Below are 25,681 nucleotides of genomic sequence, written 5' to 3'. Positions count from 1 at the left end.
TTCAAGGCACAAGCCAGGAGTGTGATGGAATACTCCCCACTTGCCTGGATGAGTGCAGCTCCTACAACATTCAAGAAGCTTAACACCACCCAGGACAAAGCAGCCTGCTTGATTGGCACCACATCCACAAACATTCACTCCTTCCATCACCGACGCACAGTAGCAGCAGTGTGTACCATCTACAAGATGCACTGCAGGAATTCACCAAGGCTCCTTCGGCAGCACCTTCCAAATCCACGACCACTACCATCTAGAAGGACAAGGGCAGCAGATAGATGGCAACACCACCACCTGGAAGTTCCCCTCCAAGTCACTCACCATCCTGACTTGGAAATATATTGTCGTTCCTTCACTGTCACTGGGTCAAAATCTTGGAACTCCCTTCCTAACAGCACTGTGGGTGTACCTACACCACATGGACTGCAGTGGTTCAAGAAGGTGGCTCACCATCACCTTCTCAAGGGCAACTGGGGATAAGCAATATATGCTGGCCCAGCCAGTGAATCCCACATCTCATGAATGAATAAAAACAAACCTGTATGGATTCTCCAGTGTATGTCATCAATTGAGCCATGGTTCGCTCCAGATTCAGTGGCTAGATACCTACATTTAAGCATTTAAATGTGTACTCTCCCACCACTGTGGTTGAGGTTCCCGTAACTACCTCCATTACTAGTGTCTTCCCATTCACTTGGATTGTGACGGTTATAGGTTCAGTTTTTACTGCTTTGACATTGTACAGGGAATAGATATCATTATTGGCAGCTTCAGGTTCTGTTATATTATTCACTTCAATCATTTTGGTCTGCTGCCTTATGGGTTGCCCCGATTTCACCCTGTACTGCTTTATTATGCGACCTTTTTATGGCAGTAATGGCATTCTGCCTCCTTGAATCTGCAGGGGCAAAATTTTCTGCCTGTCGGGTGGGCAGTGTGGGAGCTGGCGCAGGTGGGCGTGAACCCGATTGCCACTCGCGATCGGGTCCGTGCCACCATTTTACGCGGGTGGGCCAATTAAGGCCCGCCCAGGATGAATCGTGGCTCCCGAGGACAGCGGGAGTGGGTGGGCGGCGGTGGAACTGCAATGACTGCCGGGTCCAATGGTGATCCGGCGGCCTGTTTCAAAAGGCTGCTGCAGCCTTGCAAAGGCTGGGAATTGTGGCCAGTGGAAGGGCTCCCCAGAGCGCTGCTGGTGAGCAAGCCAGGCAGGAGGGTAGGGCAGGGGGGCACTGTGCCCCTCGTTTTTCTGACGATTGCTTTGCTGCCCTCGAGGAGGTGACAGCACGGCGGGAGGTGCTCGTACCCCAGAATGGGAGGAGGAGGCCCCCCCCCCACCCCCCACCACCACCCCCGCGTGACCAAACGTGCCTGGGAGGAGGTGGCGAGCTCTCTTGACGTGGTGCGGCGCACCTGGATCCAGTGCCATAAGCGCTTCAACGACCTATTGCGCTCAGGAAGGGTGAGTACCATGTTGGCATTGGCTACTTAACCCAGCAGGTAGGCTTTCACTCTTGGCGCCCACCGCCCCCACAAGTCTGAGTGTAGTGATTGCATTGAATCATTGATGGCATGTGTCCTTTGCTGGGTGGGCCAGCAGATATTGCCCACGCCGAGGTCACCCTGAGAGGTTGGTGAAGAGATGGGTTCTGCACCCGCAGCATGTGGTACACTGAGACTCACATTACTGTTTTGGGGGCAATCTGGAGGAGCTGCACCTAGGTGCAGTGCTGGAGCTCCAGGACATGTCAAAGTCAGGGTGATGACATGCTGGGAGGGGAGCTTCAAGGTGGCGTTGGCACTGATCAATTTGCTGCCCTTTGCACTCCACACACTTGCGCCTCCTTGCTATGGAAGGTTAGACTGTGTGGTGCCTAATGTGATGTAGGCAGCATTTGGCCAAGGGGGTGGGTGGGGGGACGGAACAGGCCTAGCATCCTTGTGCGAGTGTTTGGCAGCAGTGGGGTGAGGAGACACTGGAGCCCAGATACGTCCCACTCTGGTTGGGATGAGCCGTCCGCGAAGAGAGTTCAGGTACAAGTAACACCAATCAATGCTCTTCTCTCCTTTTCAGGAGAAGAATGCACATAATGCTGCCAAGCAGGTGAGGACTGGCGGAGGGCCAGCCCAGTTGGCGATTCTCAGCCGCTTCGAGCAAGAGGCCCTAGATCTGGAGAGGCGCCACGCACCCAGGTCCACTGGTGTTGGTGAGGCTGGGGTGCCACGGGTGGGTATGTATGCCTGGCAGTGAACTCACCATTGTTCTCCCAACAGCCTTGGCAGTGCTGAATGTTCAGTGATTGAAGTTTGCAACATGGCTTGACCATTGCTTATGGAAGGATGAGCACATAATGATGCACATTGACATTGTCTCCATGTTAACTGATCCAATGTCCTTGTTCTTCCTTTCAGCGTCAGCGGAGCAGGGCCAGGAGGAAGAGCAGCAGAGGCCCCCTCTCACACCTGAGGGCCCTGAAGTCATAGACTCACCAGCAGCACACCATCTCTGCCAGGCAGGCACCAGTGCAGGTACTAACATCTCGGTGGGAATTCGAACATCAGCTAGTGTCCCGGGGCACAGCGGTGAGAGCACTTCACTGTCACTGGAGAAGTTGGCAGAGACAGAGAGTGCCCATGGCGCCAGCAGTCGGAGGACTGCAGGGGACCAGGCACATGCTCAGCTGGTGCCTGATGATGTGCCTCTGGAGTCGTCTGCGATGCAGCAGGTGCAGGAAATGCGGCTGGGTGTGTGGGAGCATCTGGGAGTGATACATGAGGCCATGCTCCGCTTAGTGTCTGTGGTGAAGGAGTCTACGGGCATTATTGCTGATGCAATGAGCCTCATGGCCAAGTGCCATGCATCCTCCATGGAGAGAGTGGCGACTCTCGTGGAGAGGCTCCTCCAGGAGACCAATCAGGGCTTCCTGGGGATGCGCTCGGACCAGCAAGCCCTCACATTGGCATTGACCTCAGCTGGTCAGTGCCAGTGTGGGAGATGGTCTGGGCACCAAGTTTCCCAGCTGAGTGCCCCTACATCCTCGGTGAGCAGGGAGGTCCGAAGCGACCTCACGTCGGCACAGCAGCTGCCTGTCGTCTCCGCGGGCTCCTCTCAGGATGCTCCGGATGAGGGCTGCAACTCCTCTGCCCCTCTGCCAGTTACCGTTGCATTCAATGAGGCTGCGATGGCTGGGGAGATGCCAGCTGTGGAACTGGCAAATCTCTCCCAGGCGGGGCCAGCGCAATCTCCACTGCCAGAGGACGGCCGTCAAGGTCATCGAGGCCAACAGAACAGCACAGTGAGCAGGCTGTCTCAGATGCCACTCGCAGCGAGGGAGCAGCACCAAGACGTAGCACCCAAAAACGTAAAAATAAGGCACCTTAGACACATCATGGGTTTATCACTGGTGCTTTTGTGTTGGCCCACAATGAGGTCTTTATGTGTTGGTGTGATGTTTAACACCTTTGTCATTTTGATTTCTTAAGTTCCTTTGGTTGTAATATTAAATTTGGACATGTCATCAGGGCTGAAGGTGCCTCTTTTCTTCCGCAGGTGGATGGTTACCAATAGTGTTATGAGTGATTTGTGGGGCTTTCAGCTTTATTATAAAGGCTCTTAGTTAGTGTACTTATCCAGGCAGATTTTCCACTTAGGTATCGAGTATGGAGCATACACCCCAGGCTTGTCCTGGTGGTCCACATGTGGTCTGCTAGCTGAAGGTTCTATGGATTAAAGTCTCCCAGGTGTCCCTGCCTCCCTGGAGTATGCCCGGGTCAGTGCGTACCCCCTCAGCATTTCCCTGTGCCTGCTCATCCTCGGACTCACTGCTGGGCTCATCGTGTGCAGCTGCAGCCACTGCATCTACATCTTTGTCATCCATTGCATCCCCCATTTCCAGTGCCAGATTGTGGAGAGCACAGCATGCAACCACTATCAGTGCCACATGATCTGGGGGGTACTGGAGTGCGCCCCCTGAGCAGTCCAGGCATCAGATGCGCATCTTGAGAAGACCGATGGTTCTCTCCACCACAGCCCTTGTGGTGCCGTGACGCCTATTGTACCGCTGCTCAGCTTCTGTTCTTGGATGGCGGAGATGCGCCATGAGGCACCTTCTGAGGGGATAGCTCTTGTCACCCAGCAGCCATCCATCAAGCTGGGCTGGAGCACTGAAGAGCCCCGGCACCTGGGAGTGTCTGAGGAAGTAGGCGTCGTGGGAGCTGCCTGGGTGCCTTGCACAGACTTGTAGAATCAGCATCCTGTGGTCACACACTATCTGCACGATAATGGAGTGGAAGCCCTTCCTGTTGACAAAGGCACCGGACTCACCTGCTGGCGCCTTGATGGCCACATGTGTGCAGTCTATAGCACCCTGGATGCGGGGGAAGCCAGAAATGGCCGTGAAGCCTCTGGCTCACTGTGTCTGGCTTGCCTGTTGCAGCGGAAGTGGATGAAGGTCAATGCATGGCTGAACAGAGCGTCTGTAACCTGCTTGACACAAGGGTGGACAAGCTGATTTTGGGAGACACCGCAAAGGTCACCCATTGACCCCTGGAAGGAGCTAGAGACATAGAAGTTGAGGGCAGCCTATACCTTTAGAGCCACTGGCATGGGGTGTCCACCCACACAGTTCATGGAGATCTCAGGCCCAATCAACTGACAGATATAGCTGACTGTCTCCCTTGAGAGATGGAGTCTCCTTCAGCACTGCACCTCAGACATACTGAGGTAGATGCTTCGCTGCCTGTATACCCTGGCAGAAGGATAGTGGCGTCTTCTGCGGCCCCTTCCACCTTGGACAACCTCTTGGCCCTGCACCCCTTGTGCCTGCGCCTCTCTTCCCAAAGGTGGCTCCCCTGGAGGCAGAATGTGCACTACATGCCTCCTTCCCCTTCTGGCCCTCCCTTCCTCCTCAGAGGAGGTGCCCCCAGTGCACAGTTCAGCTCCCATTCCCAGGCTAAGGGGAGGCTTCCTGAAACCTGCAGGCCCAAAAAAGATTCCTCACTGCAGAGCGCTGACCTGAAGGTTGAGAGTCCAGACCAAACAGCTGGTGTGCCTTTTGAAGTATTGCACATCACACAGGCAAGTATCAGTAAGTTTGCAAATTAAATATTTGACAGAGCACAGTCGCGACCCCACTGAACCCTCTTATCCCGCCTGTGGATGAGGTTTATACAAATGTGTCCTTCCTGCCTGCCCGTTGTGCCCGTGCGCCGACTCAAAGATCACACAGGCACCGAAAAATCGCCGTCAATTGGTGCCTCAAGGGCCTTAAGTGGCCCATTAATTAATGGAGGGCGCTCATCGGATATTATCGCGCACCTGCCCAACGAAATATGATGGCGCACGGTGACGTGCACACATTTTACGTGTCGGCGTGTGGGTCCCACCCTCGCACACCAATGGGAAAATTCTGCCCCAGGTTTCTGGTACATGGTTACCCCCATATCTGTAATAGATTAACTTCGGAATCGCTGCTGAAATGCTTCCAATAGGCCTTTTCATTTTTCTAGCAGCAGAGACTGTCTCTTGCTTCGCTGCTGCTGTCTCTGGTTTTTGTGCCACGCTCAGCAGTAGGTTCCTGCCCCAACTGAAGAACGGCGCTATGTTGCACACTCTGTAAAGCCTGCGAATCTCTCGCAGCAACTTCCATGGCTAGCGCTATTTCCATAGCGCGCTTCAAATCGATGTTAACTTCTGCGAGTAAATGGCGCTGAATGGCATCTTCATGAATGTCACAAACTAATGAGTTCCACAACATATTATTGAGTGTGTCTCCGAAGTCGCAGTGCTCAGTCAACTGCTTCAACTTCGCTATATAAGTTGCGATGGACTCTCCCGGGGCCCTTACTCTGGAGTTAAACTTAAACCTCTGCATTATTACCGATGGCTTCGGCTGTAAATGCGTCTTCATGAGGTCTACCAATTCGTTAAAAGATTTAGAATTGGGTGCATTCATGGCCGTCCGACTGTGGATGGGATTGTATGTCTTGCTACCACATACACTCAAAAGAATTGCTTTCTGCTTCTCCTCCGCAGTAATTTCATTCGCCACGAAATAAAAACCAAGACAGTCTACACACTGGCTCCAGTCTTCTATAGCTGCATCATAAGGATCGATTCTGCTGAAGAGTGGCATGACTGGTGAGTATACTTTTCTCTTTTTCCTTAAGAACTGATGTGCTCACATTCACAAGGTGAAGTGCAGTGTCGCAGCTATTTTACCCTCGTTACCAAATGTAATGACTTGAAACAGATAACTCTATTACAGAGAGCTCTTCAGCAGCTCCATGCTTAAACCAGGTCCTTGACTAGAAAACCACGCCGCCCCCCCTCCCCCCCCGGATTATCGCGCTTAGGCTTAGGGCTCATTCGTCAGAGTCTACAAGAACAATCACGTGACCCCTGATAGGCAGCAGGAAAAGGCTATAACTTCAATCACTGCACCCCCTCAGAATCTTATATGTTTCACTGAGATGATCTCTCAATTCTACTAAACTCCAATGAGCATAGGCCCAACCTGCTCAACCTTTCCTCGTAAGACAATCCCTTCATCCCAGCGATTAGCCTAGTGAACTATCTCTAAACTGCTCCTAATACAAGTAAATCCCTCCTTAAGTAAGGAGACCAAAACTGTACACAGTACTCTAGGTGCAATCTCGCCAATGCCCTGTACGGTTGTAGCAAGACTTCCCTACTTTTATGCTCCAGCCCCCTTGCAATAAGGCCAACATTCCATTTGCCTTCCTAAATATTTACTGCACCTGCATGCTAGATGTTTGTGATTCGTGTACAAGGACACCCAGATCCCTCTGTACCACAGCATTCAGCAGTCTTCCTCCATTTAAATAATATCCTGCTTTTCTATTCTTCCTGCCATAGTGGACAACTTCACCAAATTTTAGGGTATTAACATATCGTTATGCTTTGCAGATTCTTTGTGCTCTCCTCACAACTTACTTCCCTACTTTTCTTTGTATCATCAGCAAATTTGGCTACGATACATTCAGTGCCTTCATCCAAATCATTAATATAGAGCATAAATAGTTGAGGCCACAGCACTGATCCTTTTGGACTCCACTAGTTAGTTTGCCAACCAGAAAATGACCCATTTATTCCGACTCTCTGTTTCCTGTAAGTTAGCCAATCCTCTATCCGTGCTAAACAAAAACAAAAATAAAAATACCTGGAAAAACTCAGCAGGTCTGACAGTATCTGCGGAGAGGAATACAGTTAACGTTTCGAGTCCGTATGACTCTTCAACAGCACTCTGTTGAAGAGTCATTCGGACTCGAAACGTTAACTGTATTCCTCTCCGCAGATGTCAGACCTGCTGATTTTTTCCAGGTATTTTTATTTTTGTTTTGGATTTCTAGCATCCGCAGTTTTTTGCTTTTAGCTTTTGCCTCTATCCATGCTGATATATTCCCCCCAAAACTGAGAGTTTTTATCTTGTGTAGTAATCTTTTATGTGGCATCTTATTGAATGCCTTTTGGAAATTTAAATACACTATATCTATTGGTTCCCCTTCATCCACCCTGCTTTGTTACATCCTCAAAGAACTCAATTTTTCAAGCACGATTTTCTTATCATAAAACCACGTTGACTCTGCCTGATTGGACGATGATTTTCTAAATAGTTAATAGTTCCTTAATAATGACATCTAGCATTATGAACTTGTTATGAATGTTGTGTACATTCAGATAAAGATCCCTTAATTCTGTTGTTTTTACTATTTTTTCCTACTCTACCTTATTTGCTGGTGTACCATTATGTTTGTACACTCTGTCCCTTCCTGTTACACTCTGGTTATCACTATTCATCTGGTTACCCTGCACTATTGCCTTATCCTTTCTCTTTAACTTTCTAAATCTCTCCTCACATGAGCCCTCCCCACCACTAGTTAGTTTAAAGCCCTCTCCATAGCCCTGGTCATATGATTCGCCAGGACATTGGTCCCAGTGCAATTCAGGTAGATGTTCCCAATGGTACAGCTCCCTCTTTCCCCAGTGCTGTTTCCAGTGAATTAGAAAACATTTCTCCGACGCCAATCTTTGAGCCACGCATTCAACTCTCTGATCATATTTACTTTATTGGCTCTCAGCCAGTGATACCTGAAATTTAAAATTTTCATCCTTGTTTTTAAATCTCTCCATCATCTCACCCCTCCCTATCTCGGTAACCTTTTCCTCCATCCCTAAACTGCCAGAACTCTGCAATCCTCCAATTCTGGTCTGTTGCACATCCACAATTTTCATTGTTCCTCCTTTGGCAGCTGTGCCTTCAGCTCCCTAGGCCTTAAGCTCTGGAATTCCCTCCTAATCCTCTCCACTTCTCTGCCCTTTAAAATGCTGCTTAAAGCTTTTGGTCATCTAATCTAATATCTCCTTATGTGGCTTGATATCAAATATTGTCCAATAATGCTCCTGTGGAGCAGCTTGGGACGTGCTACTTTGTTAAAGGCACTAAATAAATGCAAGATATTGTTGCGAGCACCATGGGCATTTATTGGGATAACTCCTTTGGCCAAATAAGCAACCAAATGTGGCTGTGGATATCAGTCAGAAAGAATGGAATTCCTGAATTTTTGTGGGGGTAAAATTACATCACTCATATGTCACCAACAAAAATGATCATAACATCAGGATTTGTTCTGGCTCTTTCCTGCATTAACTGAGTTCAGTGATGTTTACATTACCCCAAGCTAGAGTGCCAAAATCAGGCGGGTCTTAGGCTTATGATTGCTATCTAACAACTCATGCTGCATATGATCTGTGGACATTGAGTTAGGCCATGAATGGAACTTACAGGAACTTAGGAACAAGGATCAGCCATTCAGCCCCTTTAATCTGTTTCCCTATTGTGAGAATGTATGCTATTTTTAAAATATTTTTGGGAAATATTGTGTTATTCTGTGAAGAAGGCTGTACACACACAATATATGAATGATTAAATTAAGCTGCAGAAACGTTACTAGAGGCAGGTTGTCTGGGAGGTTAAGACATGAAGGGATAGAGGCATTAGGTGTGCATTTGTAATGAGATATTATGGTGAGTTGGACGTACAAGTAAATAAGTTGGATCTAACATTTGCATTTTTAGATAAGTTGAGAGTTCATCTGAATATCAAAGGGAAGTCAGAGGTTATAAGAAACATTTTTGCATCTTACAGGAGTTCCATGGGTAAACAGAAGAGAGTATATTACATTTTATTGACTCAAAAGCAGAGACAAAATAGAAACATGAAAGATTTTATATTTGGAAGGATTTGAGTTTCAAAGAACTATGAGAACAATGGAACCTGAGATCAAAGAGGGAGAAAGGTATTTTAGAGGTACTGTTGGCTGTTGGTTGTGTGAGGAAGATCTTCTGGAAACAGCTCTAGGCTGGGAGAAAGATGCAGTTTGAATCAGCCATTCAGTCATGCCAGAAAAGTCTTGGACTGAAAACAGGAGTCTTGTTCTGAAGTCTTGGATTTCCACAGCAGAGTGGAAGAGAGCTTAAGTGGTTGCGTGGTATGTCTTTATTAAAGCTACAACAGTTTGACTTGGGTAATAATACTGTATTTTTATAGTTAAACATTTATAAGGGAGTGTTGCCTGGAAGGTGTTTACTTGTAGGTCTGGCCAAGTAGAGAATCTTTTGGGAAATGTTTTGTAAGACTAATTTTAACTGTCTAATTGTAACCTTGTGTGCTTAAGTTTTCTTTTCTTCTTGTTAACAAAAGTTTTACTTTCAATTTTTAAAATCCCTAAAATGTTACTGGACTTCTTGCTGCTGAGATCAGTAAGCTTTCTTCCCTTTTCAGAACAGTAAGCTTTCTTCCCTTTTCAGATCAGTAAGCTTTCTTCCCTTTTCAGAACACAAAAAAGGGTATGGCCCCTAAGTCAAGTTTCTGTCTGGGATTTGGTTTGTTTAGCAATTAACATCTGCTGTGGTCATAACACCATTCTATTAAATAATGGCTGATTTGCACCTCAACTCCATTTACCTGCCTTTTTTCCATATCCCTTCTCCTTATCTAACAAAAATCTATCAATCCCAGTCTTGAAAATTTCAATTGGCCCAATAACCACAGCCATTTGTTCCCACCTTTTAATATTAATTTAGATGCAATTGCCCTCTGCCACTAGTAATGCCATCTCTAGACCCACCTGAGAGTGCACCAAGAGTTGTGAATAATTATGCAGATAAGATTAAACTGTAAGATGAAGATTCAGACATGTCTTAAGAGTAATACTAAGCAAAATAGTACTGATTTATATACTTGAAGACTGAAAATGGATTCTTGGTCTCTCCACTCTGAGTCATTCAAATGTAACCATGTCCTTTTTAAGCTTGGTTGCCAAAGCTGCACACAACATTCCAAACATGACCTCAGGAATGTGTTATGAGAGGTTAGGATATTATTGCTGCATCTTGCAGTTAAGATGTATCGAGTACTTGGCTAATCTTTCTGAATACAGCTTCACATGGACAGGAAATATCAGTGGCCGATCAATAATCACACCCAAATCCCTTTCCTGTTTTACTGCTGTCGACAGTGCTTCATACATTCTTTTCTCGTGTTCATTACCTCTTATTCATATCCTTACAAGTAAATTTGCCGTTTCCATCCACTTAATTAGTCCAAATCTCTCTAAATGTTCGCGTTCCACTTGTTAAGCTAGCCACATTACTAAGAGGTGGATAAGTAGTTATCTGAAGGAAAGGAAGCAACTAAGATAAAGATGTTGAGCTAGCAAGATGTACGGAGTCGAGTACTGCAGGAACTGATGCCTGTTATTTCTGGTCTACGTAAATAACTTGCATGTAGAAATGAAATGTTAATTGAAAAAAATTGCAGGCCATAGTAATTGGTGGTGGGGCGGGGGATATCAACATCAACTGTTGAAGCGACTTAATTCAAGATGAAATAGATAATACTTACAAGTGGGCAGAATTATGGCAGATGAAATTTGATGCAGATCATTGGATATTGGAAAATCATGTGCACCCAGTGTCAGGATTTCTAATATGTGCTCTCAGTACACGATCCTATCCAACAGGAGTGCAAAGTTGCCATATTACTCCCTTATTGCCAGGTCTGTAAAGTTTAACTCTGAGGCCATCATGTAGTGTTTTGGTATACCCACTCCGAAAAATTCCTTTCAGTTCAGGTCCCTCAGGCACAAGGAAACATTAAAGCGATGCAGTTGTGACAAGCCTAATTAGTATGATCAAAAGACAAAGTTAAGTGAAAAGCTGAGAAAAAATTGGACTCTTTTGCCTTGAAAGGAGGTGAATAAGAGGGGATTTTAAGGTGGAAGAGTAACCCTGAGTATTTGTTCAAGTTGAGTCCTAAATGCAGGTCAGAGGAACATATGTACAAACTAGTAAAAGAGATTTCCAGGACTGTCAGGAAGTACTTTTTTCCTTAGAATGATTAGTATTGGGAATGACCTTCTGGGTAGGGTAATGGAGGAAAAAGCCCTGAAGTTATTCAAGAACTAGCTGTATGATGTGGTGGTGAATTGTAGGCCTCCAGCCTAAGCTGAATAGTTTGAATGGCTTCCCTCTTTGTGATCACTTATCTTCACCCATGATAATGTACCAAATGGCTGTGGAGCGTCAGAACCAGGCACTTCAAAAAGAAATGTAGCATTTCTTTTCATAGTGTTGTTGGTTGACTTGCTTAGGGATCTTGTTGGTTCTGTACCAACTGTCTTCAATCAAGGTTCTCCTGAGTACTTCTTAATCAGGCTTGTTACCACATTGCAGTTATACTCCAAGCAATGTCAAACCTGAGCAGTGGGTCTCTTTAATTGCTTTAATGCCAGAACAGGATCTGACTCCACAGCCATATGTAGTAATTTTTAACCTAGCCTGTTGGGTGAGAAATGGAAAGTAAAACTGAACGGTGTGCAAGATGAGGGTTTGAATTGAAGCTGCCTGTCTTGTGGGTTAGGTTAAAATTGTCCCCATCAAGCTAATTTTGCATTTGTGCGAGTGTGACAACATAATTGCACCGTTGAAAATCTCATTTAGCCATTCTAAAGTTTTGCCTACTACTTATGTAGCTAAAACAAATACTTTAGATCCTCTTGCTGTTATCCAACTTTCCACCATCTCCTTATCTGTTCTACCTGTCAAAAGATCCTGTAAAATATGAATGTTATGCATTAATATACTACTATAGTAAATGTGGTGTTATAGGTATTATTATAGATATCATTACAATATGCTCTTTTTAAGTATTGCTTTGGAATAGTTAGAAAAAAACGTACCCTTTTCACAGTGGGGTCCAGTAAAACCTTCTGGGCACTGGCACAAGTAGAAAGACCAACGGTCCAGGCAAACTCCTCCATTAAGGCACGTTTTATCCTGACAAACTCTGTCCAAACGAGGACAACTGTAGAAAGATAGGTAGAAACATTGAAAACCTCAAAGCTGGAAAAGTCCAAAGGTTTGGGTTGTCTGCCTTTTACTGTCCTAGAAATTGTTACTGTTGATGTATTTCTCTTCAGGACCTTGTCCAATTTGACCTTGAAAAGATGGAAGCTTCTCACCTCTACAACTGACCCCTACAACTGATCTGGCTGATTGGACTGTAACCTCAACTCCACGTGCCTGCACCCCCCTTCCCCCCCACCCCCCACCCCCACCCGATAACCTTTCAGCCCCTTGCTTATCAAGAATATCTATCTACCTCTGCCTTAAAAATATTCAAAGACTCTCCTTCCACCATCTTCTCAGTGAATTAACGCTCATTACATCGCTCCTGAATCAAACTGATTTTCTGCATTCCTGAGACTCATTATTTTGAATCCTTCAATCCTAAGCCTTTTCAATCTTCTCCTACCCAATGCTTTCCAGTTCTGTGACTGATGTGTTGTATTCTCTCTTTCCCTCATCATTCCAGTAGCTCTTCTCTACACCTTTCCAGCTCTGCTATTATATTTATGTAGTGAAGATTCAAGGCGGCACATAATACTCCATATGCTGACCTATGCTCCATAACATCTACACATTATATCATTTTTAAATGTGCCAACATTTCAATTACTTTGTTGACAACACTTTTAACTTGATGTTTGAAGCCATCTGTCTACTATGATATGATTTAACCTTAAGCTTATATTGCTGTAATCATAAACTTTGAAGTGAAGGTCCCAACACTTTATTCCAGGTCATTTAGGAAAATGTTGAAGAATAGGTCCAAAACACTTAATGCTGCAAGGCCTCGTTCATCAAAACACTCCACCCAGAATGCTCATCATTTGCACAGGCCCTCTGCTACCTATTAATCAACCATAAGTTATTTCACCTGCATATGCTGCCGATATCATGCCTACTAATTTCCTGAAAGAGACCTAATCAAAAACTTCACTTAAAATTCAAACAAACCACATTTACATTGTTCTCCCTAAGTATATCCCTAGGTATTAGCTTCAAATGGTCCCCTTTTTGTAAATCCGTGTTGACTCTTACCAATAAATTTATGGCAGAAATGTTCTGAGGCCCAGCACCACTGGCAGGATCTTACATGTCATGAGGGATTTAGCAGAAAACTGCAGGTTAACTGTTCATGATTTTACTCCATTAATATCAATGGATGCAAAACTGAGAGAAATGCACCGGTGGTATTCCTACAAGCTGCCTGTTGTGCACAAGGACAAACCAGTGGCGCGGGGTCTTGGAAATCCTGAACTTCACATCCTTAATTGTTAATTGATTCCAGGATTTTTCCTGGTACTGATGTGAGGCTAACTAATCAATCTTTCCCTGGATCCCTTCTCTTGTCCAGTCTTCTTGTACCACACCTTGTCTAACAAATTTCAGAATATATTTTGCCAGTGGTCTGCCAACATATCCTTGAGTTCCCTCAGAACCTTAGCATGAGTTCCATCCAGCTCAATTCTTTATGTAAGGGATGTGCACAAATAAGCAGGAGCAGATGACTTGGGAAGAGCTAAGGAAGGGTCAGCTCACATCCTAACTCTGTCAGAGGGAACAGAAACCCAGACTCCAGGGGTGGAATTTTCCCATCCCGCCTGTGGCAGGTTTCGTGGCGGGCAGAGTGGAGAATCCAGCAGCAGGCAAGAAGTCAGAAGTCCATCAATATGAAAACAGCTTGCAATTCTCCCGATGGTGGGTTTATGGCAGGTCCCTTGCTCACCGGAATCTTGTCACACCTTCCAATCTTGCGTCAGGCCAGCGGGAAATTATGTTGGCCTCAAACCCATTTGAAAAGGGGTGGTGTGCAGGAGTCGGACCTCAGGACACTGGTAACTTTGAGGTGATTGCAACACAGATAGCCTACCAGCCATAGTGCTGTGCCAGTTTTGTTGCGATGAACGTCACTCTGCTGGGGCTGTAGGGTTGGTCTGCTCCTCCTCTTTGCCTATTTTGTCCCAAAGAACACCACTGTGCTGTGGTACTCACGCAGTCCTCCACTTTCAGAATAAGCACTTCAACCAGGATTGTGAGGCAAGAGCGGGGTTGATGAACGCAAGGTGGGCAATGGGGAAGGAAGGCTGTGAACTGGCAGTGAGGGGGAAGGGCAAATACGAGGGGGGCAATGGGGACAGAGGGTTATGGAATGGCAGTGAGGGGGAAGGCTGAACACAAGGGGGGCCTTTCTGGGGTCGCCTCTAACTTCTTGTGGCCGCAGGAGTGAACAGGAGGCTGCTTAGAAAGAGAGGAGGAAGACCTCCTTGCGATGAAAGCCATTGAAAGCCAATGTTAAAGGGCTACTCGGAACTCAGTGGCTTCACATCACAATTGCTGCATCTCAAGAGAAACACGTAGGAATGTAGAATTTGGGAATGCAGGCAATAGTGAAGGAGGTACCGCTGTATCATATATGGCATTCATCAATGAAGGCCTCTCACCTGTTCACCAGAATTGACACTTCTAATGAGTCAAAGGGCATCCACTCACATCAGACACATGGGAACACCACTATGTGGAAGTTCTCCTCCTAGCCACTGACCACCCTGACTTGGAAATATATCATTGTTCCTTTACTGTCACTGGGTCAAAATCCTGGAACTCCCTTCCACCATTCCACAGGGACTGCAGCGGTTCAAGAAGGCAGCTCATCACCACCTTCTCAAGGGCAATTATGGATGGGCAATAAATGCTGTCCTAGCCAGCGACACCCACATCTGTAAATGAATTAAAAAGCACAGAGCTAGGTTGGGTCACTCACCTCTATTAAATTTTAGCATCCCACACAGGGCTCAAGATGTCATATCTGTGATGACAGCTTGGTCACCTCAATGTGTGTTAGTGTCTCAGGGACAAGGCAGCATCAGCCACCATGCAAGTAGTGCAGGAAACAATATGGACCCTTACAATTTCCATATGTTTCATCTTCTGAGTTTCACTTTCTTGCCCCTTGAATCATTAATATCTTCAATGTTTCCTTTCAGAGAGAAGGCAAAAGCAGATATGGATCCAGGGCTCAATGCTGTCTTTGTCAGGGTCCTAATGCAATGGAGGAAGTGAAGGAGGGAGAGGCGACTCTGCAGCTCCAGCAGGAGGGACATGGTCAAGCGGAGCCAGAGCATGAACAGGAGGGTCAGGAGGAGAGTCCCAGACAAGGGGGCGACTCGCCAGACCTAGGGTTTATTGTAGAAGAGTTTCTTATTTACAAGCGATTGAGAGGCAATGCTGTGCACGTCTGCGCGTGTCCCGAGCTCTGGTACATCACATATGCCACATTCTTCATGACGACCTGATGCCACGTGGAGTTGGCGGGTACCCCATGCCAGTGGTTTTGAAGGTGACTGCAGCACAAAATTTCTTTGACTGTGGTTTTTTCCAAGGATCAACAAGGGACCTGTGTTGCAACTCTCAGTCCACACCACATAGACGGATGGAGGAGGTCACAGATGCACTTTACAAGAAGGCCCATCATTATATCAGGTTTGCTTTGGACGAAGATAGCCACCTCCACACGCTCCCTTATAGAGCAGACCACAGGGCTTCTGAAGATGCACTTCAGATGCTTGGACCGCTCAGGTGGCTCACTTCAATACACTCCCAATAGGGTTTCCTGCATCATCACAGTGTGTTATGCCCTTCACAATCTGGCAATGCAAAAAGGTGAACCACTGCCAGAGAATGAGCTGTAGGAGGATGAGAGCTCATTGGAGGATGAAGATCTGGAGGCCCAGGAACCTCAGAGGCTGCTGAGGGTGAGTATGAGCGCGATCACGCCATGGAGGAATTAAGACATGGGAGATGTGCCCGCGATATGTTAATTGCTGACAGGTTCCAGGAAGAGTAAAGTTAAGTGAGGGCATATGGCCACATCTCTCCTAGCCTTCAATGCCATTTTCTTTCAGTTCAGGGGATGTCCACCCACTTGCAGCGAGAACGAGTCCTGCATTCACACTTGCGCGTTCTGACCTCATGAATCGCCAGGCCATGATCTTTGCTTTGGTCTGTGGTGTCCTGTGAGTGAGCTCACTCTGGGAACTGAGAGTCCACTTAGGAACAAGAGTGATGTGAGAGAAGACTAGAAGCCTTCGTTGCCATCTGATGTTGCAGACACTGCTGTGACTGAGATGTGAACATGCCGAGGGATCTCCTCCTCCCGTGCATGTCTTTTCTGCTGCCACTACCCCTGAGGAGACACAAATGCCGCTAGGATATCAATGCTGATGAGCTACTCTAACTCAATGATGTTCCTTGAGGAAGAAAGGTTAGAAACGCTTACGTCACACACTTCCAATAAATATTTAAACACATCTCCCTGACATCACACAAGGGGCGTGGAGACTAGTTCAACTGAGGTTGACATCACAGGAATGTGAATCTCACAGTGGGTCACTGTCACTGAGTGGGAGGATGGCTAAACCTCGAAATAAGAGGATTCCAAAGTACAAAATCACAACACCTTCAGTTGCCCAAAACATTCACATAACCATCAAATGTGCTCAAAAAAGTGCAATTTATTTACATCCTAGCACGCCCGTGACCCAAAAGTGACATCAATTTTTCTTAACTTTCCTAACTCTACCTGGATGCAGCCCCGACATCCGCAGCAGAGATAGAGGCAGCCTGCTGACTGCTTCATCCTGATGTCTATGGTGACCTTGGCGGCTTGAGGCCTGGATGGCCCCGGCCTGATAAGGGTCACCTGCTCAGGGGTAGAAGTGCCCTTGGTGGCCTGAGAAGCTGAAGTGGATGGGATCATAGGCAGAGGGGGCTGTGAGTGGCTGCACACCGTTAGGAGTGTCCTGAGAGGAGGACCCCAGGGTTTCTGGCCGATGCTCATCCTCCCTGTGGGTCCCCAAGAGCCCTGCCCTGACTCCTGCAGGAGATAATGCACCTGGAGGGAGGTCAAGGTGCCTGCTCCCCCATGTTGTCTACATCTTAATGGTGCCCACCACAGCGTGTGGCCATGGAGTGCAGGGTCAAGCAAGACCTGCTAGACCAAGGTTTCCATGGTGGTCACCAGCATTCGCATGTCAGAGCCATGACATCAGACAGAATGCGGCTGGACTTCTCCATCGTTCACTCTAGTCTGCTGATTCACTGTCGAATTTCTACCTGATGTTCCAGCGCCTGTCGTTGCATCTCCAGCATTGAGTTGGTGGCCACTTCCAGAGGCTCATCATCTGACTTGGACTGAGTGGGCGGCTGGTCTCCAGCAGCCCTCCAAGTGCCGGAGACCAGGGCTGTCCCTTTCTTCAGGAAGGGTCATATGGACTCAAAACGTTAACTTGGTTTCTCTCTCCACAGATGCTGCAGGACCTGCTGAGTTTTTCCAACATTTTCTGTTTTTATTTCATATTTGCAGCATCCGCAGTATTTTGCTTTTAAATTAATTGAAAAAGGATGTTTTATAGAGGGGGAACAATTTGCTCTGCTGGGTTACTACCCAGGAAACAAAGTTGAAATGATTCCCATCTTTATGTTTATTTTGTGCTCTTGCGACCCCCTGAACCAATGCCTGGAGCAGTGGTAGAAAGCACACCGGGTTAGACTGCTCCTGAAGACATCAAGCAGTTGCAGTTTGCAGCTGGTCACACTCAGGCCCAAGCTACTGGAGGTCACCGGTCATGAACCCATCATGATTGAATCATACCAGCCTCCCTCCTGCCATACTCTTGGGAAATCAACTTATAAAAGCACTTGGGTCAGGCACCAGAGGCTCACCCGAGGTACGAATAATGTGTAGTTATTTCCGTAAGCTATTAAAACCAAATTGGTATTTGAGATCTTTTGAGTGCAGAGACTGTAGCCCAGATTTTTGCCACGGTGGAGAGTCGAAATGGCAGAACTGTCCAAAAATTGTAAGTCCTGACCCTGAACATGCCTGTTTCACGCGTGTGCGGTTTATGGAGGCAGCTGGCCATTTAAATCAGCAGCTGCCTGCACGCTCATTGGGTTTTGATAACCCAGGAGTGTGGAACCCGAAGTGTGCAGAGTAGACCCAGTAAGGGCATGACTGAACTTGGCAATTTCTTTGGAGCGGTGGGGTACCCAAGTGGAATTTGTCTTAAAATTTTATTCACAGCTCCAGAAGTGGCACAAAATAAATTTCAACTGTCTTTCCTCAGCCCAAGGAAATATGAAGGTGGGGGTCCTGGTCTTGCATGGCAATTATTGTTGCTCCTACTGACTAGTGCATCCTGATACCAGGAAGAACTTTGTGCTGGAGAAAGGCGCATAGCGCTTTGTACGAAGGAACATGGAAGGTGGGCATAGCACCCTTGCACATAAACCATCACAGGCAGCTCATGCTGAATATGACTCGAGGATCAATGTCCATCTGTCCTCAGACTTCTTGCTTTCAGCGTGCGCTGGCCAATGAAAGCAGGACCTGACTAATTTGCACCCCATCTCTTTGTATTCTCTTCTATCTACTACAGCCAAATAGACCATAAATTCCAATTATAAAGGACAGAAGTTTGTGAGATTTATGTGTTGGAAAATGCAATATTTTCAACAACTTGACTATCAGTCATTTAATAATTAATAGTACCACATTATAATAGATGTTGACTATATAATTTAGTCAACATTTCAGCACACAGGGACATTTCTTTTAATTAAAGTTTTTTCAAAGCCTACCTTAGATTGGTGGCCACCAGGGCCACTGAAGAATTCTGAACAGAGCAGCTGATGGATCCTGGTCCACTCATTGGAGACTAATTTCCAAGCGGGGTTAGTTATTATGCTTCTCACTTATTCAACCTCTTTAGGTATCCTGGGACTCCTAGAAAATGGACCCCACGAATATAGCAGTGGGACCTACACCCGTGCAAATAGTTGCAAATGATCGCATTGCTAAATTGATAAAATACCCATTTTACACTCGCAAACCAGGGGCAGTGCACAACAATTTCTACCTCAATGGTTCAGATTTGAGGACACATTTTGTGGCTTCTTCTACAGAAGTCCACAGGAAGTATCACCATGTGCTGCAGGCTACATAACTTTGTTCTCCAACAAGATCAGCACGTGGAATGACTGTTGGAAGAGACCCTTCATCATGATGAGCAATCGAACAACATGACATGGAAGATGGTGAAGCAGGAGAGGTCCAACAGAGCTGTTTAGCAGAAGCTAGTTGAAGGGAACTTCAGCTGACCAATCCATGCACCCCTGCATTAACAATCATGTCCCACACCTGGCCCAGCCCTTCCACATGACAATCAACAGCAACTGTCTAAGTATCAGGATTACTATTTATGTCACCACAAATTGCAAGAGCAAGTAATTACTGACTTAGGCCCAGGCTTTCGCTCCCAGGTTGGATTTACAGTGACAGGAGAATTCCTGGCTCTGCGAACCCAACCTCTAAAAATGGCTGAAACGGATTTTCATTCCGGAGGATGTGGAGGGCTGGGTGGGTGTATGGTGCAGGCTAGAATAGGAGTTGGGTGGGGCAACCCCGGAAATAGTAAGGGGTCAGAGGTGCGCTCGGTGCAGGTTGGGTGACTCAGTTGGAGATTAAAAAGCGGGTCTTCATAAAGGCCCATTTTGAAGTAGGTCGTCAATAAGTCCCTGTGCTTCAGAGGGGATGTCATTACCTTGTCAGGGAGTGTCAAAGCTGTAAACATTGCTGTTAGCTGATCCTGGATCAGATGGCTCATCATGGGCTTTTCCAATGGGAGAATTGTCATTGTTGCTGCCTATTCAAAGTGTACTCTACTGAACCACTGAAAGCATGGAGTGGATTCTCAATTCACAGCCATGGAGATGGCATTGTCTTCCACCACTACCTGGTACAGATAGTATGCAGTCATGTAGTTAACTGCCAAGACACAGTAGGTTGATGAATGGTGAACAGTGTCACACTCATTATCTCATCCACTTGCCCTCTTGCTCCCCCATCTATCAGGATATGCCAACACTTAACCCTTGACCAGGGCCCTCACAGGTGCACACTGTCACTGCAGAACAATGTGACTAAGAGGGAGAAAGCCAGTAGGGCTGTCAGTGGTCACAGAGCTCAGCATGCCACCTTAGAGTCACAGCCACAACATACATGGCACCAAGCATTTGTGCAGAGCCACTTTGTCCACCAAACCTTACCAGTAATCACTGATGATATGGTGAGAATGGTTCGTTCATGTAAGCACAGAAATGTGAATGAAAGCATTGTAATCTGAATGACTAATGGTGCTTCTCATCTTACATTTTTATTCAAAGAATGTCATACATAGGAGACATGGGGGAAGGGATGGGTCCAGCTGCCCCATGCTTTTCTGATCAGGACCTTCATGTTTTGGCAGAAGTCCAGAAGAGGAGACCAGTCCTCTACCCTGCTGGCTGGCGTAAAGCAGCAACCAAGAATGCGTGGATTCAAATAGCAGCTGTGGTAAGTGTACCAGGAGACCATCAGCGCTCATGGATTCAGTGCAGGAAAAGGTTCAATGACCTGCTGCGTTCCGGCAAGGTGAGTAGTCTGGCTCTTCCATTGAGCTCCAAGCGAAGGGTCACATCTGCATGCCACAACTATGGTGTGAGACATGGCAAATACCTCTACTTCAACATTGAGGCTTTAATGTGAACACAGTTCATGTAGGTACACACAGAACTCATGTGAATGAGCACTATGATGCACAGACACAGTGAAGAGCAATATTCTAGCTTTCCCTCACTCCAAACCTGCCTTGTAGCGACAGAGTCTGTGACAGCCTCTCTAGAGATTGTAGATTTCATGTACACTGCTCAGGGAACTGCAGGTATATTGTCCTTGGCCCATGTGGTCTGCTCAGAGGGTAAAGATTCTGGCAAGCATGACTCGCTCCATTTGCTCTCTATTTGGCTGTAGCTCTTTCTTCCCCATTCCTCCCACTGCTGCTTCTGCTTCTGTTCTTCCTTTTTCTTTTACTAGAGTGGAATTCCCTGAAGGACTACCATCAACGTGTCAGCCATGGATTAGCAATAGCACTTGTGCCTATGAGTCAGAGATCATGAGTTCAAAGATACAAGCACATAGCACGACACATCTGTGTGGTGTTTAGGGAGTGTTACACTTGCGATGAAATGTTAAACTCTCAGGTGGGTGATATTGCATGGCACTATTTGAAGAAGAGCAGTGGCGTTCACCTGGTGCCCTGGCCAACATATATCCCTCAACACAACACCTCCATCATTTGTGCTACTTTGGTCTTGTTACCATGTATTTTCTTTGATTACTGGGCAGTATCTTGGGAGCTGCCTGGAAAGTGGCCAGCACCTATGAATCACTAAAGGGCATTAAGGAAGTGAAACCTTTGGCAGTTCATGAAGGGGTCAGTCTTGTTGACAGGAACCCTGCTGGTCACATGTGTGAATTGGATGACACCCTGCAATTCTGGGAGGACTACAACAGCTGCAAAGCCCATAGCAGCTTTTCTTCTGTTTCCTAGGCAATATGAGGAAATCATTCCCCCCAGAAGACAGGGTGTTTGTGGCCAGCTTAATACAGCCATGCATTGCAGACTAACTGGTGCTACGCCCATCTCCAGTGGAAGCCTGAAATGACCCTGGTGCATTACACTTCAGGAATTAAAACAGAAAATGCTGGAAAAATTCAGCAGGTCTGACAGCATCTGTGGAGAAAGAAACAGAGTTAACGTTTCAAATCTGATATGACTGTCGGAACTGAATTTTCTGTTACAGCATCCGCAGTATTTTGCTTTCATAAAAGTTCAGGGCTGTTGTGGTAAATGGGGGGTTTAGTCCCTCCCTTCTGTCAATCGGGGGTCACGTGATGTATCGTGGGGCTCCAACCAGTGAGCTTTCAGTGCGGGCAATCTGGGGGGGGTGAAGCTTCCTGATGAGCATCCTGGTCAAGCATAAAAGCATTTGTAAATCTCTCTGTAATAAAGTTAACTGTTTCTTGATGAAACCTGTCTGCTCTGTCGTGTCATCACAATTGACGACGAGGGTAAGATCAGCTCTGACTCTGTACCTCGCCCTGTACTGTGAGTACATCGAATCTTTTAAAAAAGAAACTACTCACCAGTCATGCCACTCTTCGGCAGAATTGATCCATATTATGCGACTATGGAAGACTGGAGCCAGTTTGTAGAGCGCCTTGGATTTTACTTTGTAGCAAACGAGATTACCGCAGAAGAAAAGCAGAAAGTGATCCTCTTGAGTGTATGTGGCAGTAAAACATACAACCTCATTCACAACCTGACGGTCCCAGGCACGCCCAATTCTAAGACCTATAATGAATTAGTGGACCTCGCGAAAACACACTTCCAGCCAAAGCCATTTGTAATAATGCAGCGTTTTAAATTTAATTCATGAGTTAGGGCTCAGGGGGAGTCCATCACCACCTATGTCATGAACTTCAAGCAGTTAACAGAACACAGCGACTTCGGGGACACATTAACCAATATGTTACGGGACCGATTAGTTTGAGGAGTTAAGGACAACGCCCTTCAGCGCTGTTTACTCACCGACGTCAACATCGACTTTAAGCACGCCCGAGAAATCTCCCTTGCCATGGAAAGTGCTGTGACAGACTCACAGGCTTTGCAACACATAAAACATGGCGCCGTTCTTCTTGTGTGGTGGGAAACTACCGCCAAGCATGGCGTGAAAGCCAAAATTGAAGCACGGTTCAACATCTGCCATGAGAAACATTAAAAAGCCTGGAAGAAACGCTTCAGCAGCGACTTCAAGACAAAGTTGTTATAGATGTGGGGGTGACCATGTAAATTCAAGGAGGCAGAATGCCATTATTGTCATAAGAAGGGTCATGTGGTTAGGCAATGCCGGACAAAGTTGAAACAGTCTGCAAAACAGCAAACAAACACGATAGAAGTAATGGGCACAACAACAGCTGAAGCTGCTGCTCCTGATGTTTACTCCTTATGTAATGTGACTGCTGTGAAGACTGAACCTATTACTGTAACATTACAAGTTAATGAGAAGCAACTGAAAATGGAAGTGGACATGGGTGCCTCGACCATGGTGGTAGGAGAGCACATTTTCAGGTACCTTAATGAAGGAAGACAGCCAATAAACCTGGAGTGAACAACCGCTAAATTAAGGACATACGCGGGAGAATCCATTCAGGCAAAGGGCATCGCCTCAGTCCCAGTCTCTGTCTCTTACAAGCAACAGGCAGCCCAGCTGCCTATAACAATTTTGAAAGGAGAAGGACCCAGTCTTTTAGGCCGAGGCAGGCTACAGAAAATCAAACTCAACTGTTCTGAGATATTTCACCTAAAATCAGGTGGAGTTCAGAACTTCTAAGAAAATACAACATGGTTTTTCAGGATGAACTAGAGAAGTTAAAAGGTATGCAGACCAAGATATATGTGGAGCCACAGGCAACACCTCGCTTCTTTAAGGCAAGACCTTTGCCTTATACATTGAAAGAAAAGGTTGACGTGGAGCTGTGCCGGTTAGAAAAGCTGAACATTATCCAACCTGTTCAATTCTCGGAACGGGCTGCACCCATAGCTCCAATGACTAAGCCCGACTGCACCATACATTTCTGTGGAGACTATGAATTAACCGTAAGTAAGGCAGACAAACTAGACAAACACCCTATCCCAAGGGTGACTCATATGCCAAACTGGCTGGGCAAGTCCTGTAGGAATTTGGATATGAGCCACGCTTACCAGCAACTAGAGTTGGATAGCACATCGAGGGAGTACGTAACCGATAACACACACAAGGGTCTCCATCAGTACACCCATCTACCTTTCGGGGTTTTGTTGGATTGTGCTATCTTCCTGAGAACAATGGAGAGCCTTTTGTAAGGACCCCCATGGTAGAAGATAAAGTTCAGGCAATAAAAGATGCGCCATCGCCATCCAACGTAACAGAACTCAAGTCCTTCCTGGGCATGATCAACTACTATAGCCGCTTCTTACTAAATCTATCAACTGTGTTGGCACCGTTACACTCGTTATTAATAAAGAACCACCATTGGCTTTGGGGGCCACAACAGGAAGAAGCCTTTGCGAAAGCAAAGGAATTGTTGCATTCATCGTGTCTATTGGTACACTATGACCCATCAAAAGAGCTGGTATTAACATGTGACGCCTCTCCCTATGGAGCTGTGTTATCCCATAAAATGGAAAATGTGCCTGGAAGACCCATTGGCTATGTTTCAAGAACCACTCCACAGCCGAGAAGGGCTTTTCCCAGCTAGAAAAGGAAGGTTTATCAGCGGTATTCAAGGTAAAAAAAATTCCACCAGTACCTGCATGGTCGCCATTTCACCATTGTGTCAGGCCATAAACTATTAATGGGTTTATTCAGTGAGGACAAGGCCAACCCACTAATAGCATCAGCAAGGATACAATGATAGGCTCTGATATTATCTGCACACGAGTATACTTTTATGTACCGTCCTGGCCTACACATTGCAAATGCAGATGCACTCAGTCGTCTCCTGTTGCCAGACAGTATTGTGCATACTCCTGATCTGCAGGAATTAATGCTATTATTGAACTTCTTCGATTCTTCACCTGCGTGTGTGAAACAGATTAGAAATTGGACAAACAGAGACCCAACATTATCAAAAGTCAGAGACTTTGTCTTAAAAGGATGGCCAAACTTGCCTGTATCTGAAGAATTGAAGCCATTTCATGTCAGACAGATGGAATTAAGCTGCCAAGGTGGGATTTTCTTGTGGGGGTCAAGAGTGGTGGTCCCACCACAAGGCAGAGAGCCGCTCTTGACAGAATTCCATAGTGCCCATCCGGGTATATCAAAAATGAAAATGCTTGCACAAAGCTATTTATGGTGGCCAGGCATTGATGGAGATATTGAAAACTTGGTCAAGCATTGTCTCCACTGTCAGCAACAACAGAAGTTGCCTGTTCTGCCTCTCCTCCATACGTGGGAGTGGCCTGGTTGACCCTGGGTTTAATAACATATCGATTGCATAGGGACATTCTTGGGTACCATGTTCTTGTTAATTGTAGCTGCATATTCTAAATGGATGGATGTATAAGAAGTCAAGTTGCCAACGTCAAATGCAACTATCAAGAAGCTACGTCACAATTTCAGCATACATGGCCTACCTGAAATTGTTGTTTCAGATAATGGCACCGCTTTTACTAGCACAGGGTTTCAGAAATTTATGGACCTAAATGGAATCCGACATATTAAAACAGCCCCTTACCATCCCTCATCAAATGGCCTAGCTGAGAGGGCAGTACAAACTTTTAAGTCAGGTATGAAAAAGCTATCGGAAGGCACTCTGGAATCTCGACGTTCCCGGTT

The 25,681-nt window shown here is 46.3% G+C and overlaps 1 protein-coding gene across 2 annotated transcripts in view; it reads right to left on the bottom strand.

The window, feature by feature from the left end:
- Window positions 1–25,681, bottom strand: part of LOC144682733 (protocadherin Fat 4-like) — a 189,026-nt gene that overhangs the window by 44,011 nt on the left and 119,334 nt on the right. For both annotated transcript variants that reach the window (XM_078545370.1, XM_078545371.1), the window contains exon 13: window positions 12,259–12,383. In XM_078545370.1, coding sequence (XP_078401496.1) covers window positions 12,259–12,383 — 125 coding nt within the window. The remainder of the gene's footprint in view (window positions 1–12,258; window positions 12,384–25,681) is intronic.

The sequence above is a fragment of the Cetorhinus maximus genome, chromosome 7 (assembly GCF_964194155.1).
Source record: "Cetorhinus maximus chromosome 7, sCetMax3.hap1.1, whole genome shotgun sequence".
Lineage (NCBI taxonomy): Eukaryota > Metazoa > Chordata > Chondrichthyes > Lamniformes > Cetorhinidae > Cetorhinus > Cetorhinus maximus.
Note: the sequence above shows the minus strand (reverse complement) of the source record. Positions and strands in the feature narration are given on the sequence as shown.